This window comes from Juglans microcarpa x Juglans regia, chromosome 2D (genome assembly GCF_004785595.1).
Source record: "Juglans microcarpa x Juglans regia isolate MS1-56 chromosome 2D, Jm3101_v1.0, whole genome shotgun sequence".
Classification (NCBI taxonomy): domain Eukaryota; kingdom Viridiplantae; phylum Streptophyta; class Magnoliopsida; order Fagales; family Juglandaceae; genus Juglans; species Juglans microcarpa x Juglans regia.
The window spans coordinates 16,683,406-16,701,299 of NC_054596.1; the positions used below are offsets into that span (position 1 = coordinate 16,683,406).

At 34.5% G+C, this 17,894-nt stretch overlaps 1 protein-coding gene across 1 annotated transcript; it reads left to right on the forward strand.

Annotated features, from left to right (window-relative positions):
* The first annotated feature begins 6,547 nt into the window (after positions 1–6,547).
* Positions 6,548–14,817, forward strand: LOC121248596 (E3 ubiquitin-protein ligase COP1-like). Its single transcript, XM_041147102.1, is given in 14 exon segments — positions 6,548–7,080; positions 7,332–7,409; positions 8,019–8,174; positions 8,586–8,942; positions 9,494–9,581; positions 9,584–9,650; positions 9,771–9,836; positions 10,449–10,527; positions 11,013–11,168; positions 11,273–11,371; positions 12,684–12,788; positions 13,339–13,518; positions 14,229–14,339; positions 14,438–14,817. Coding segments are annotated over 14 exon segments (2,061 nt in total). The 5' UTR covers positions 6,548–6,732; the 3' UTR covers positions 14,609–14,817.
* The last annotated feature ends 3,077 nt before the right edge of the window (positions 14,818–17,894 follow it).

Consider the following 17,894-nt stretch of genomic DNA (forward strand, 5'->3'; position numbering starts at 1 on the left):
AATTACCCTCGTCTAAAAATATTAGAGTTAATTAAGGTCTGATTTGTATTCGCAAGTCATCTTAACTAATTTTAACTCATCTCAACTCATCTCACTACTATTCATTATTATTTATCAACTTTAATTCACAAATCTCACTACTATTCACAACTAATCTCAATTCATCTTCGAATCCAAACGATACCTAAAACTTTGTCACTCAAATTTGACTCAATTTATAAAATACTTTCGAAATTATTAATTACATTAAAGTAAATTCTTAAATTTTCAAAATTTATTAATCCATCCATTTCGTCTATCAGCAACGTTAAATCTAACAGAAATTTATTTTAAAAATATAATTTTTATCTAATTTATTATTATTAACCATATAAAATATAAAATAAAATATGCTATCAATTAATAATAAATCATTAATTATTAACAATATGTAAAGTTATTTTATATTTAAATTGCAAGCAAGTATGAATAATTTATGTACACAATAAAATTATTTGATATTCATTAATCATATATAAATTAATAAAAAAAATTATTTTATGATTAATGATGTATTATTAATTGATAGCATATCTTATTTAATATTTTATATAGTCAATAATAATAAATTAGATGAAAATTACATCTTTATAGTGAATGTTATGCACATGAGCAGCATATACAGTGAATTTTCGTTAGATTTAACACTGCTGGTAGACGGAAGGAGGGATTGAGAAGTTTTAAAAGTTTGAGAGTTCACTTTGATGCAATTAGTAATTTCGGAGATACATTGTGAATTGAGTGAAAGTTTAAGGGGATAAAATGTAATTAACCCAAAATATTAATAAAAATAAGATTTAAAGACGTGGCTAGAGGAAATATATAATATCAATTTTATATTTAAAAATTTTTTATAATCTCTTAGAGTGGTAGCAAGCCATTTGAAAGTTTTTATATTAGAAAATATTGATATAATTTGATTTGTAAAAATTTAAAATTTATTTTTTAAATCAAAATTATGTGTAAAGCATAAAGTTTGTAACTATATTTTTATAAGATTTTTTCATAAAATAAATATTTCTCTTTTCATTTATAGTAATTGAGAATATTCAATTTCAATATCCTTTTTAAATTAATCACTTCAATAAATTTTTGTTTTTAAAACCATATCATTTAATTAATATAACTAAAGATAAAACCTCAGGTCTTTTATTTTTTTGAAATCAATATTTCTGCCTTTCATTCATCAATAAAGTTGCTTATTACAATGCTTTTCAAATTGAATGCAACTCTCAATATCACTAGCTCCCTCTTCTAACCATACTAACTTCTTCTTCACATTGTAGGGCTAGTTTGGCAACTTGATGGGCTACATTATTGCTCTCTTTTGGAGTATGTTACAATTGCTCTATCTCTTAAAATGGTTTTAATATATTTAATAATCTGTCCATACCATGAGCTGTTAAACTCTAGCCACTGAGTATCCTTTATCACATACAAAGCATCACCTTCAAATAATACATGTGTTAATCCTGCAATGACCGGGTGATTAAAAAATAATTGAGGTTGCAATCATATCACATTCCCAGTTTCGGATGACTACTCCTCCACCCATCTTAGAATTTTCACCATCTAAAGCAGCATTCCAGATTGCTTTTAGGACTCCAATACCTGGTTTTTTTTTTTTTCCAAATAATCTGTTTACTGGCCCTATCGCATCTTCTGGTTCCTTCAATGAAGCTTGAGCCTGCTGAAACTCTGGGACTATCAAATTTCCCTTAAAAAATAAACTTATTCATCCTTAATCATATTCTTTTGAGAACACAAGCTATCTCCTCCAGCACAGTTATCTGCAAATTCCTCACCATCCTCTCCCGTAAAACTAATGAAATCTTCCTCTGCACAACCCCATTTTTGTAATACACTGAGTGACTCAGGCCAGACATCAGAAGCTGCACGACAACTCCATAGACCAGTTTATAGATTGGGCATAAAGCAGTTTCAGTAACTTTCTTCTTGTATAGATTGCTTTTAGTAGGAAAGGCCTCACTAGCTGCTTTCCAGAAAAACACCTTAACTGCATTTGGGACTTTCATCTTCCAAAGTTTTTTGCCAACCAACTTTAGAGCTTATAGTATATGATTGTTGACCCCCATCACTTTCAATCTTTGGACTGCTAGATAATATGCACTCTTTAACAATAAAGTTGTAAAATTATTTTTATTGTAATGTAGATTTAATAGATCACGTAAAACTACATAAATTTATGAGATTACTTTTATATAATCCATTTATAGTTATATTACTCGTCTTCTTATAATATTTTATTAATGTAAACTATAGATAATTTTATATTTTTGCATTATCTTAACAAATAAATGAATAGAGTTGGCACTCGTTGGAGAAGCAACTCACAGCACTAGCAATGGTTTATTCATATTTATCTTTATCTTCATATTTACATAATATGTCTTTAAATTTGAAGATGCACTATTTACACTCCAAACATTATTTTTAATGTTTTTTTTTTATCTTTTCTATCCATTAAAATTAACTTTGTGTAATTTGTATTAAAATGATTTTGATATATGAAATTTGTATTAAGTTGATGATACAAAATGTTTTTTAATACATATTAATATTTGTAGATAAAATTAGTCATTTTGATATATGAAATTGATAATATTTAGATATATAGAATTTGTATTTTTGAGCATATGATGCTAATTATAAAATATATAAAAAATAATAATTTTAAGAAAAAAAATAAAAATAAAAATATTTTATTATTATTTAATTTAAAGATATATAATTAATGCGAATTTTTTTTTTGATATGATGTGATTTTAAAGATACATCTCAAAAACCAATGCTAGTGCTCATGCCGACGTTGTTGGATTCAGGCATTAACTCCACTGAAAAAAGCGACTGCAGTAACCATATGCTACCGTTGCCAGAGCGGAATAAATTGCCAAATTTGGTCATGCTGCCTGCAGCCGCGTAAAGGACAGCGAGAGGTATATTTGTCGTTTTCACTTTTCATAGCATTTATAACAAAAATATGCCACCCAAAATAATTTACAAAGAAAAAATATATTCTAAAGTTAGGCTCTAACACCCCCACACCAGCTGATGTGGCTGATCGGATTTAGTGTAAACGGTCCACTTGCTTTGAGTTACTCCCTTCCTCGGTCCACTTGCCGAATCCCCCCATGAAAGAGATGAATCCCCACGAACAATGCATGATGCGAACACCACGAGACGCGACCGAGTGATTCCGTCTCCCTTTCGAAGCATCTCAGACGGCATGCGGCTCCCCTCCGTGAGCATCTCGGACGGCACGCGTCTCCCCTTCGTGAACACGGAATCCAGGCGATGCGAACACTTTACTGGGTAAAATCCCTAAAATCTGCCCCCTCCATCTGCGAATCAGTCTCCACGTAAGAAGCTACTCTACGTGAATCTCTCCCCCTCCATCTGCGAATTTCATAATTTTGCTCCTTCGTCTTTATCAATCTGCCCTGAATGAACCCTAAATGTAGTGTCTGTTCCACCAAAATAATTAGACTATATTATGAAATTTTTCTTAGTTACGTGTTGCTTAATGCAATTCTTGATAGGCTTGCATGTGTAGATTTTCTCCTTAAGCGTGGATGGCACGGCAGACGACAGACGGCGAGCGGACGACGGACAAGTGGCACAGCGAACACCCAACAATCGTATCATCAGAATGAGATGGATAACCAAAAAAAAAAAAAGAATCGGGAGGGAGAGAGCCGTCGCAACACTTTACCGAGTAAAAAAATGCCACTGGAACCTCGTGACGACTGCAGATGGATGACGGCAGGCGAGCGGCAGGATCGAGAGAGAGAGGCGACGCTGAAGTTGGTGGGAGAAAATTCGAACTGATTTGGGGAAGAAGTCGACGAGTTAATCTGTGAGTAAAACGGGCGCGTTTTACTGTAGCAAAAAAAAAAAAAAAGTCCACATAAGCGCTGTGTGGTGTTGGTTACTGTGTAGGCTTAAGTGTAGAAGAACTCATTTACAAAATAGATTATAATTTGAGAGAGGAAAACATAATATCTATAAAAAAAATTAAATTTACAATCACTCCAAATTATCAATTTCGATTAGTGGTTTAAATAAATTGAGTTTAAACTAGTAGTAGACTAGTAGTTCGTCAAGATTATTAATTTTATTCTAATACATTATACAAGTCGAGTTAAAACTTATTATTCATTTATTTTTTTCCGAATGAATTCAAACTTGTTTACAAACTACTTAAATCTAATAAACAAATTATTTATATTATATCTTATAACTTTATCTACATATTTTAAAATAAACTTTGATTTTTTGTAAATATTTCTATATAGTTTGTATATACAAATATAAATATAAATGATTATATTCACAAGAGTTCAAATATTATAGTTCGTATTAGAAACATGGTTCTTCTTATTTTTTATATAAATAAAACATGCTTATTTTAAATTTAAATTTAATATTATAAAAAATAGTAAAACAAATATATACAAGTTTATGAATTTATATAAGTCGGTCGAGTTGAGTCAAAGTGTTATACGAGTTGTATATATAATCTCATAATCGATCATAAGTTTTGGTTTATTATCGGCCTATTTAAGTGTAATAAGAGTTTGATCTCGGACAACTTGTTAAGTAATTTTATTTTCGACAATTGTCCCATAAACTCTTAAAAAATTGCAATGTACTATTTTTTTCTTTGTACTTTTAATTTCTTGTTCTAAAATTAATTTTCAATTTTTATGTTTTGAATCTTTTAATATATTCTTTTTAACAAATCATTCTTTTTCATTTTCTCTTTTTTCTTAATTTTTCATTTTTTATGAACAATATTGTGAAGGAGGATGTTCCCAGTGTCAGGCAAAACAGCACGAGCCTAGCTCGCGAGGCACCGATAGGCCTAAGGATAGCTCGGCAGTAGGAAGCTAGTATAAAAGGATAGGATGGGTCAAGCCAAAAAAGGCGAAGTTGGCTCGGGAAGTCCAGAAAGAAATAGCAAAGTAGCACGCGCAGGACATGGACCCTGAGTTAGAAGGCCTGACATTTCTACTGGCCGACAATCCATATACACAATATTAGGGACAACCCTGGTCCCTAAACAGCGACATCTGGACAGACCTGGAAGGTGGGCACGCCAGACCGAGATCACGCCACATATAATGAAGATCGGAGACAGACACGCCATGACATGAATCTTGGACTATCAGCGGTTGCCACGATCAAACATGGATGACTTGTCGCATGGCAGGAAGTTGGAAGAGGGCACAACCTGGATACGAAGTGACATCACCACGATGTGCTTGATGGGGGACCACCCTTACTAGGTATATATACCTTTTCGTGGGGGCGAAAAACTCTCTAAGCACTCTCCATGAACTCTCCCTCTCTTAAATTATAAACTAAAACCCAAACTGATAAAGACATTTCATCACCCCGAGCCCTTATTCCTCCATTTTTATAGAAATGGATTAACCAAAGCGAAGTTGCTCGGGCCCTAAAACATGATATTAACAAATCTTTATGTCAAATCTTTCTGAGGGGCTAGATTACAATTTTTGGAAGTTTAAAGCGATAATTTTCATAATTAATAGTTCGAAGAGTGATTATAAAATAGATATTAGACGGTAGCTTGAGAGAGATTTGTTTGTTCTTTCTTCTAAAATTAAGATTTTTTATGCAGCACGTCCCTTTCTACATAGATATCTCTAAAATGCGGTCTAAATTCGTCACCAAAAGCAGCACCTTTAGTACTCATCCTGTCCCTACCAATTCTATGCGACACTAGCATGGTTTAAATTAATAATAATTACCACTAGTATACTAATTAAAAAACCATTTACATCAAAAGAACGTTTATAATAAAAATTGTAATTAGATAATAACTATTAAAAGTAATATAGATTATATAATAGAGAAATGATAGTTGTAGTTATGAGTGTACAAATACCTTACAATTACTTTAAAAAAAGTAAACGAATACGAGACCTATATAAAAAAATAATAAGTTTTTAATAGTAGATTTCATTCTTTTTCAAAACGACTGTACGGCGTTTACGTATTTTACCACTATATGTAGCATTACTTTAGATAATAAATTATTGATTAATGCTAGATCCACGCATACTTCCTATAAAAAAAAATGGGATGCATTATTAAAAAGTAAATCATTTTATACATAAAGTACACTTAACTTGCATATATTAAAATGATAAAAATTATTTTTCTTAATTATTAAAAAGATTATCTAAACTCATTATCTAGTGTCTATACCGACACCACATCTGCTTTAATTTTTATTTATTTATTTATATTAAACTAGTTGAGTTATCTACTCATTATTTCTATATCATATTCTTGTTAATGAAAAAAAAAAAAAGATAAAAAGTAAAAGTACGTGCGTGATATGGAAATGATGAATTAAAATTTTTATTTGTTTTGAGGGAAAAAAAAAAAAAAAAAAAACAAGTTAGGAAATAAAGCAGTGGCTGCGCCAACTGGCTCAAAACCACAGACCCCGGTAAGGCAGTTAGCAAGTTAGGGGAGAATGGGATCGCGTGGTCCGTTCTCACCCTCACAAACTACGGTTCTGGGTCCCACTCTTCTCTTCTTGCAACTTCATATGAACGAAGAAACTGTAAGAGATAGATTTTTCGCAGATAGGGAAATTTTACGGAGAGAGAAGAAAGAGAGAAAGAGAACTTAGAAGCGATGGAGGAAGTGTCAACGGGCACGGGGCCTGTAGTCCCGGCGGTAGTGAAGCCGGAGCCGGAGCGGGAGCGGGAGCCGAAGCCTAAGGCGTCTCCATCTTCCTACTCGGCGGCGCAGCATCCGGATGAAGAACCAGAAGGAGGCTCGGGCTGGGGATCGGAGGAGCTGGACAAGGACTTGCTTTGTCCGATATGCATGCAGACGATCAAGGACGCGTTCCTCACCGTGTGCGGTCACAGCTTCTGCTATATGTGCATCGTCATACACCTCCGCAACAAGAGTGATTGCCCCTGCTGCTCCCACCACCTCACCCTCCACCAGTTATTCCCCAACTTCTTGCTCGATAAGGTTCTTTCTCTTTTGTTTCTAGTTTAAGCACTCGATTGCCTCAAACATAATAAATAATAAACGTTTTCAAATTAACGAGAAATTTCCATTGACTGGACCTAATTAGTTTAATTTTTTATTGTTAACATCGTAGATAATTTGGGATTACATGTGAGAGTTGGAACATAGAATAATGAACACTTTTTCTTCTTGAAATTGATCTACTTGGAAATGCAGCTTATTTGTGCAGTTTCTGTGTCCCAATTTTGTAGCTACTGAAGAAGGCTTCTGCTCGTCAAATATCCAGAACCGCTTCTCCTGTGGAACAATTTCGTCACGCATTACAGCAGGTCAGATTTCGTGGACTAGTTATGTTACGATTAAAGCAACATTTTTTCTTTATGTTGTGATCCTAAATCTTCAGTTAGAAAATTTAAAATCCAATCTCACTAATAAAACTGACGGGCACCAGCCCGAATAAAAAGGAAGCATACAAGAGGAATAGAGGCAGTCAGGTTTGATCTCAAGATTAGTTAACTTGATGCCATGTTAAACCATCAATTTTACTTTCAAGAGAGCTAACAGAGAATGGTGAATTTAATCGACTAGTAAAAATGTATTCCCAATACGTTTGTATTGACTATAGAATGTATTCACAATGTGTTTCAAGCCAAGACAACGTGATTGTTAATTTTTTGTAATGCCAAGAGTGCAGTGCTTCAATTAGGGCCTTTCTTATAGTGCTATTTGTGACTTGAACTTTTTTAAATTAATCTTTCGAATTTCTAAGTTTATAAGAACCTAAAGCTATAATGTTATGTATCCATTGTTGGTGTTTCCCCATGTCATTAAATTAATGTACTTTCTGATGTCGTGCTCAAAATCAGTAGAGTGGACAAAACCGAAGCTTCTTGTAATATTGCTTTCTTTGAAAATTTTCTGAAAAACGTACATGACAGGGTTGTGAAGTATCAATTAAGGAGCTAGACACCCTTTTGTCACTCCTCACAGACAAGAAGAGGAAAATGGAACAAGAAGAAGCCGAGAGAAATATGCAAATATTGCTAACCTTCTTGCATCATTTGAGGCGCCAAAAAATTGACGAGTTGAAAGAGGTTTGTTTTATCTAGTCTGGGCCCTCTATTTACACCCTACTTTGATTTTGCTTAACTTTTGCTTCGGCATCTTCTCTACCATGTATTCTGGACTATGAATATTCATGATTTCCTTTTATCTTTAGACACTCATGCATAGGTGTTGCCCTTATTCATGATTACTTGTCTATGCCTATTTTTAATAAGCTTCTTACTGATTAAAAAAGAAACATGTATTCTGGAGGCTATATGAATGTGTGTTTGTCTCCACAAGCTGGTGGTAGTTATTGCTTGTTAGATATATCAGCTGGACATGTCAAATCTTCACATGTTAGGTGTGTCTGTACTTAGGTTGACCAGCTTTTGATCAATCTTCGCTTAGGCAATCACATTAGTTGACATTGAAGTCATTGGAGTTCGTTTTCTTTGTAGGTACAATCTGATCTACAGTTTATTAAAGAGGACATAACTTCCGTAGAGAGACATAGAATGGAGTTGTATCGAGCGAGGGACAGGTACTCTGTCAAACTGCATATGCTTGGAGATGACTCTAGTGCCAGAAAATCATGGTCTTCATCAATGGATAAGAACAGCAGTGACCTTATCTCCAGTTCTCTATCTGCACGTGGAGCGATGGCTACAAGGAATCTCCAAAATAAGAAAGCAGATGGAAAGTCTCAAGTAACCTCTCATGGGCTACCGAGAAAGGATGCTTTGAGTGGCTCAGAATCACAGCACATCAACCAATCAGGTTTATCTGTAGCAAGAAAAAAGCGGGTCCATGCTCAGGTTCGTAATTTTGTGTGCTTTCATCTGTAGAAATACAATCCGGTTGCTTTATCTTGAATAATTATTGTGCCGGCCAATCTTTAATTCTAATCTTTGGCTTCAATGTTAATGTGTGAATGCTGAAAAGAAAAAAGCTCCAGAAACTTACTACACCATGTTGTGGCATTGGTTTTCAAATTGAATACTATCTGAAACCTTACTCTTGCTTTGGGTTGTCCTCTCTTTTATACTTGTGCTTTGATGGAGTTTCTTGGGCATATATTTTTTTTATATATATATAGAAACTATGTAGAAAGATAGAAAATTGGTATAAAATCTTGCTTGACTCTAATCAGTATCATATCCTAAGTACTTGGGTTTTGCTAAATGTTCACGAGCTGCTCTTGGTAATTCTTGTATAAATGTACTTTGGTGTTATTAGATATAGTATGTATTTGCATTGATTATTATACCATAATATGTGTGGCTCAGCCTACCAGGATGAAGAACTATGTCCACATTTTTATTTTTCTTCTATCTAGAATCACCCATGTTTCCTTCTCTGGCTGCAGTTCAGTGACCTACAAGAGTGTTACCTGCAAAAGAGACGTCAGTTGGCAAACAAACCACTTAGCCAGCAGGAGAAGGATAAAAGCATTATACCCGAGAGGGTTATAATGAGGGTCTTGCAGATTTCCAATCGGTTTTGACTACCTTCACGCGGTACAGGTATGATTTGAATCTTTAATTTCTTTATATCAGTACTTTTTAGAGTTAGCTGTTGCTACCGTGTTTTATCTTTATCCTCAAATTTTTCATCTGCATTTTTCTTTTGATCTTCTGAAACAGTCGATTGAGGGTCATTGCGGAACTTAGGCATGGTAATCTAGTCCACTCAGCGAATATAGTATCAAGGTGAGTTAATTTTCATATGATGGCAGGACATTCAGATTTGAATATTAGGGATGATAAACTCATTTTCTGTGGCCATTCTCACAAAATAACTCGTGCATTAATTCTTGTGTCTGTAATAATATTAGTAATTGAAACAATGGGCTAAACTGTTAGATCCCTTTACTCCCCCCCACCCCCCCACCCCATTAAATCATTTTTTTTCACATGAGACACACATACACGTGAGGAGCAGTGAACCATCTTGCCAAAAATCAATCTTAAAACACATACTCCTGTTTTAATCTTTGACATGATAGAATAATTTTGTTGGGCAAATAATTGTCACTTCTGATAGTTGGGAAATTGTAACTTTTAGTGAAGGGAAAAAGAGCTACTATGTTACTAGGACAAGATAAAGTTGAAATAAAAGTCTGATCGCAAATTGTGAGGGCCTGCAATTGAGTGGGAGATAGGGGATTATAACTACAGGGATCTGTGTAGATTTGCCATGCATTTAATATGCGACTCGTAACTCTTGGTTTTTTTTTTATGTAACCTCATTGTTTGTTGTATACTGTTTTCAGTGGTTATTAGATCTTCTGAATATTTACGAATTAATGTGTTTCATTGCAGCATTGAATTTGACCGTGATGATGAACTGTTTGCTACTGCTGGAGTATCCCGGTGCATAAAGGTTTTTGACTTCTCCACGGTATGGTCTCATGCACCATTTACCATTTCTTTTGTTTCTGCTCATAATGGTTGGTCCTGAGCGGGATAGAATGTTGGCTCAGACTGGATGATTGATATACAAGAGAGTATGGGGAAGAGAATATGGGCTGGTTGGCTGAAATTACCTTCTCAAAATTCTTTGATTTTTTTTCATAATTCTTGTTTAAAATTTAACATATTGTAGCTGAATTTTTGTTCTTCATTATTATGTAAGACGAACAATTTAGAAGATGCCTTTTAATAAAAGAAATACTGCTTGCTGTAAGTGGAATTTCTGTTTGTTTTGCCTCATAACTATTGGTGAATCCTCACTGATTGAGATTTTTGTTTTGTTGATTGAGTTGTTCACTTAATGGCAATGCATACTGGTTTGGGGCTTTGTTGCTGATGTCTTAATTTAAATATAAGTGATGATTTTTTATCTTTAGCTGGTTTGGTGACTATTTATTAGCTATTGCTCTCAAGGTTGTGAATGAACCTGCTGATATGCACTATCCTGTTGTGGAGATGGCAACGCGTTCAAAACTCAGCTGCCTGAGTTGGAACAATTTTACTAAGAACCACATTGCCAGTAGTGATTATGAGGGAATTGTGACCGTTTGGGATGTAATCACTCGACAGGTAAAGATTAGAAATATCTTCTTTAGACTAATCTTGTTCTAGTAGTGATGTATTCTTCTTTTGATTTTGGTAAGATTCTTATCCCATTGGCATTAACCTTGCAGAGTGTCATGGAGTATGAAGAGCATGAAAAACGCGCGTGGAGTGTTGATTTTTCGCGTACAGAACCATCTATGCTTGTATCTGGTAGTGATGATTATAAGGTACTATTTAGTGCAGTTTTATTCTTGACTGAGTCTTTTGGTATGCTTAAGCTATCTGTTAAGTAGAGGGGACAATCTAGGAAATTAATGTATTGAAATTTGAATGAAAAATTAATGTATTGAAATTTGAAGGTGTTGGTAAATCCGAAATCGGTTGCATTTTTTGGACTTTATTTGGGCTTTTGTACTAGCTGGATTGTCCAATAATAGTTTGTTTATTTGCCTTTTTTGAATTCTTCTTTTGAGACATTATGTAATGACCCAAGGAAAATCTAAGCCATATCTACGCTCATACTCCAAAAGATTAGTTAAGTTATAATCAGAGCCTATTGGAAGCATTACAAACCGCAAGAATTTCTCCTTTCCAGGCAATGTGGGATCTCATTCATCACTCTTCTATACTCCATTCAGGGTGTACAATCTCCCACTTATATCCTTGTTGTCCTTGTTGTCAGGCCATTCTATTATAGATGATAAGGCTCAAGTCTCGCACTTTTGGCTGGGTATTGGCTCTGATATCATTTTTTAAAGGCCCAAAGAAAGTACCACACCACATATTCCAAAAGGACTGGTAAATGTTACAATTGGAGTCCCTTAGCAAGAACTTCTCCGACCGTATTAATCTGGGAATCCATTCACTGCCATTCTATTCTCAATTTAGGGTATTGCATATTAACTTTGAATCTGGTATAAGTTCCCAACGGTGTTAGATTGGTGGACATCAATTTCTTGTTATCAATTATCCACTGTACCAATTTTGCACCCTACAGTAAAGCATTATAGTGGAAACTAGGTGCAATTTGCTCAAAGTGCATCTATTCTTTGGATTTTATTCACTGTATTTCTGTGGATAAGCCCCACCGATAGTCCATACTGCCTATGTTCTTTTTTTTTTTTTTTGAATAAGTAAAATCCATACTACCAATGTTGGTTCCTATTTTCCACCAATTGCTATAAATGTCCTTTGTGGTTATTGTGGATAATGGCTTATGGAATGGGGAGGCATGAGGATAGTAGCCTCTCATCAAAGAAGCATAAGGCTAGCTTGATTCCTGGCACTCTTGTCATCTATACCCTAATTAGCAAATCCTAGCTGGAGGCAAACTGTAAAGCTTTAGTCTGCAATATTTGAATCATCATTACCAAATTAGACTTGTTGCTATATTTGTCTAGGTTAGATTCTGGATTAGATGAGAATACTGCATACTGCATACTTTATGGTTTATTTTTTCTTTCTACTCCTTATAATTAAGCGTTATAGTTCCATACTAGATTAAACTTATGATGTATATTTTCTGTATACACAATGCAGGTCAAAGTTTGGTGCACGAATCAGGAATCTAGTGTTCTTAACATTGACATGAAAGCAAATATATGCTGTGTCAAGTATAATCCTGGATCTAGCAATTACATTGCGGTATGTGCCTTTCATTTTTCATTTTGGGCACAAATTTATGGTGCCGATTCATTGTGCATTGTAGCCTCTTTGATTTTCATAATCAATTATCGTGGAGCTGAACTAGTGCTTTGCTCAGTATTGCTGACAGTTTGCATTGCATTCTCTAATGCCTAAAAGCTTTTCTTTGATTTGATCCGCATGGAAAATTGTTCATAAACAAGTTCTGCTGTTTGACATCCACTTTTGGCTTTGTTGTCTGGAAAAAGTTTATTGTGAAAGGGCAGGCAAAATATTCTGTTCATGTTGTGAATTGTGAAATTGACTTATCCCCCCCCCTCCCCCCCCCCAAAAAAAAAAGAGTACAAAGCTGCAGTTGTAGGTTATTTGTTGACAACCATTTTCCAATTTCTGGTCCCGTATTTAAGAATGCCACTTTCTGCTTATTGTTATTTGTATAACAGCCAAAGAGAGCTCTGTGCAATGGCAAGGACATGTTTACCTAATATGTGGTGTCCTTTGGGACAATAGAACCTTTCAAGTATGAAACACTCTGCCTTATTTTTTGTAGGTTGGTTCTGCAGATCATCAGATCCACTACTATGATTTAAGAAACATCAGTCAGCCACTCCATGTGTTCAGCGGGCACAGGAAAGCCGTTTCATATGTGAAGTTCTTGTCAAATAATGAGCTTGCTTCTGCTTCTACAGACAGCACACTGCGGCTATGGGATGTGAAGGAGAACTTGCCAGTGAGTAATATATTAATGAAGCAAAGTAGTTGCAGTGTGCATCATTACTTGTCAGTTATTACTTTATGTCCAATGCATCCATAAGTATATATGTGTATACACGCGCGCGCGCGCACACAGATATATATATATATATATATATATATATAGATAGAGAGAGAGAGAGAGAGAGAGAGAGAGAGAGAGAGATTCATTTAGACTTCTTATAAAAAAAAAACAGTAGGTGCAACTTTGTAGCATAGATGGCTTTGGATTTAACATTTTGGCTTCCTTTCCAAAATTCTATTACCACTTCCATATTAACTCTGGTTATTAAATACTAATTGAACATAAATGTACGATAAAAAAAGTTGTACCTACTAATTGAACATAAATGAAAAAGAAAATATATGACTCGTCATCTTTTCCCAACTTCATTGGATTAGGAATTCAGCATAACTGTTGGCTGTTCTGAATGTTGGCTTTTTCATTCAAGGGGGTGGTGCAGAAATTTCTGTTCTTCAAGAGAATATCTATCTTTATTGTATGCATGCATGCCTTTATGCGTACGTATGCCTTGATGTCTTGAGAGGCACTAATTTCGGTGGGGAGTAGACCATTTTTTGTTTTACTCGTTCTATCGAGTTCACTGTGGGAAGCTCTCTCTTTTACTACATGAATTAATACAATGAAAAAGTTGTCAAGTTCTTCTTTTGGAATTATGTTTACAGGTTCGTACCTTTAGAGGCCACACAAACGAGAAAAACTTTGTGGGCCTGACGGTAAATAGCGAGTACATTGCATGTGGCAGTGAGACAAATGAAGTGTTTGTCTACCATAAGGTTAGTAACATCGAAAGCAAAATTAATTCTCCATACATATATGCAAACCTTGTAACGAAGCCAAGTGTCTAAAAGAAGTAATTATGTCCACTTTGCAGGAAATCTCCAGGCCCGTGACTTGGCATAAATTTAGTTCTCCCGATTCGCATGATGCTGATGATGAGGTTTCGTCTTACTTCATTAGTGCTGTATGCTGGAAGAGCGATAGCCCTACCATGCTAACTGCTAATAGTCAGGGCACCATCAAGGTGCTAGTTCTTGCGGCTTGATAACTTAGAAGCAAGATGAGAATATTTTAGAGCGGAGGGAGGGCGAAATTGAATTGGAATGACGTGTTTTCCAATTGTTCAATATAATTTGATTTTGTATATATCATTTATATTTGGTAATCGGAAGGCTTTAGAGCCTTTGAGGCCATGGCCATGATTGTGTAAAATTCATAATATGTTGGTCATGGCAGTGCAGCTTAGTTTGTATTTTGCCCAAACTACCAATCTCTCTCCCTCAAACACACACACACACACACACACACACACACACTGACGTTAACCCTGATTGAATTTTGTTCATATGAAAATTATTGTTTCTAGAGCAACTTTGAAAATAAAATGCAGTCCTTAGAAAATGGAAGATGAAAGTAGAACGCAGTTCTCTCTCTCTCTCTCTCTCTCTCTCTCTTTCTTTTTTTTTTTTTTTTTTTTTCTGTTCATTAAATGCGCATTTTTATTGCCTGAAATCCTAGAAAGCTAAAATAACATTGTGAGTTGGATCTATACGCTCCAAAACCAAATTTTGGGTATTGTAATCCTGAATTAATATCAGGCCGACAAATCGAGACATTATATACACACACACGTACACGCCTACAAGGAGAAACGAAGCATGGGATTGTGTTGTCCATTGGAGAGGCCACAAGTTCTGTATTTATTCTGGCAAATATGTTTTATAGTATAGTACTGTATATTATTTGTTGTCTTTCTCAAGAACTTAAAAAATATTTTTGTGTTAATGTTTTGGATAATCCTACCATCTATTATATATATATATATATATATATATATTTAGGTTGAAGACTTCAAAACTCTTGGTACAAAATAATGAGATGAACTACAGTAAGTTTTTATGACGACTACGCTTCCAACAACGCAAAAAAATTAGGATATAGGATAATGATAGGTTTATCATCTCCAACCACCTATTTACTATTCTTTTTATTATTTTTACTTAATAGTTAAAAAAGTGACTATTTTTTACTCCCTTTATTTTTTTAGTAAAGCTGTATATTTTTTTAATTTATTATACTATAAGTAGTAAATGAGTGGTAGGAGATAGTAAGTCTATCATTATCTATATATATATAGAGAGAGAGAAAATCTATTCATTATCTATTTTCTCATCATCCTCTCATCATTTCATTATATGGTATTAGATAATAGATTCACAAGTGAAATATAATAAATAATTTCAAATCATCTAATGCTACACTTGGAATGATAAAAAAAGGGATGATATATATTATTTCTTTCTTCTGGTTTGCATTTACAGTTGCAAAGGGGAAGCCATGTAGAAAGAAGAACGAGAAAGAAGGAAGGTGGTACAAGTACTGCATAAGAAATACTGGACCGCCTGCATTTTCGTCCATACACTTGCGTCCCACAGGTTACACAGAAGTGGAAGAAAAACCCCTTACTGCATCATCAACTCCTTGAGTTTATGGAGTAATAACGCCTCCTTTTAGGTCAAAATGTGATATATAAACAAACTCACTCACCAAAAAAGATATACTTAAACAAACTTCACATGTTTTGAGAAGAAATCGTAACTATTTTATAAATTGAGATTAGTCAATAACATTCGTATAATGACATGATATTCCAACTATATATGTTACATATTACAAAAATAAAAGGAGTATAGAAGGTAAATTAGGAGACGAGAACTTCCACGATCCTATTGAAGTAAGAATCTTTGTATGCTAGTTTCTTAGAGATTTTCTTGACTTATTGGACTTGCAAGGTCAAGAAAACTCGAACAGAATTCGTGGAGTTCAAAAATAGAAACTAAATATACAAGAAGAATAAGCTCAGGAGAGATATCGCCATGACATCTATACCACCATTATTTGTTCTCCCGTTGTATAGCCCTGACCCAGAGGAGGCATGGGCAAAGGAACCGTGCATCCAACAACCAGATGAGCCATGGTTAGGACCCAATCAATGGGCGAGGAGCAAAGAGTGGAGAAGAAGAGCTCTTGGGCTAGAAAGCTACCTGAATGGAGGGGAGTGCAGCTACCTGAATGGAGGGGAGTGCAGAGTTATATGTAGTGAAGAGTGGTCTGAAATGAACGAAGAGGAGTGCATGAGAGAGGTATATATGTATATTATATATGTAGTGAAGACTAGTCTCAGCATGAAATAAAGGCGGAGAGTATAATTAGATGTTTAATAGGAAGTGTGGCTGATGTATCATTTTCTAAGAAGGAAGGGACAGGTCACAGGAGACAGGATGGATAATGAGAGTTTGTTCCTTGGGATTCAAATTCAAAATCTCTATTCCACTTCCCTTGTCGGACTCTATGTCATTTCCTTCTGCCCTTTCTTCACTAACTTTCTTTTTATATTTCAAGGTTTATCATTTTTAAGGGAAAAAATAATATCTTTTTGGACCTACTTTTCACTAATATGTTCATTTCTTTCAAAGCATCTTCTTACAATTTCATATAACTGATTCAAATTTTATATAAAAGGATTTACCGAACAACCATTGCGCCAGTGATTGCACCATTGAAAACTGGTGCATGAACCATTTTGGAGACAAACCTCAACTTTAGGGCTCGTTTGGTTAGTGTTCGTTGGGTTGTTAGACTATACTCAACTCAGTTTATATTTAGACCTCTTCTAATATTTAAACACCTAATTATTAAATTATTAAATTCATCTCAATTTAAAATCTTTTTACACGTGTGACTCATAATTTTTTTTTATAAATACATATAAATTTATCTTAATATCTAAACACATTTTAATTCATTTTAAATAAACTCTATAAAACTTATTCCATTATCTTAACTCATTACTATTTATAAAAAGATTAATTCAAATCAACATCCAAACACAACTAACTCACGAGAAACATAGCCACTTAACTAACTCACGAGAAACATAGCCACTTAACTTGAAATTAGTAGAATTGTATTCACAGAAGAAAAGGAAAAACAAAAAATACAACTGGTACACATTTATGTTAATTCAGCACTGTGGCCTTTGACCTTTGAAAATTGCCTGCAACTTACAATGCCAGCCAGTCATCACAAATCATTCAAAATCTTCTCTCTGCTGCTGCCAAGCAGCAGGAAAAAGAGAGAACAGAAACAGAACCCTAGGTACTTAGCTACAAACGGTCTCCCCCCATGAGCTACTTATGGACTTTTGCTAAGGTCCCCACCTCCGATATTCGTACAAAACAAAAAACCCAAAACCCTTTTTTCCATGTCTTATGTAATAATTATACATTGCAGTCTCAGACTTGGGGGCCTGCATCGTGAGGTCAATCTCA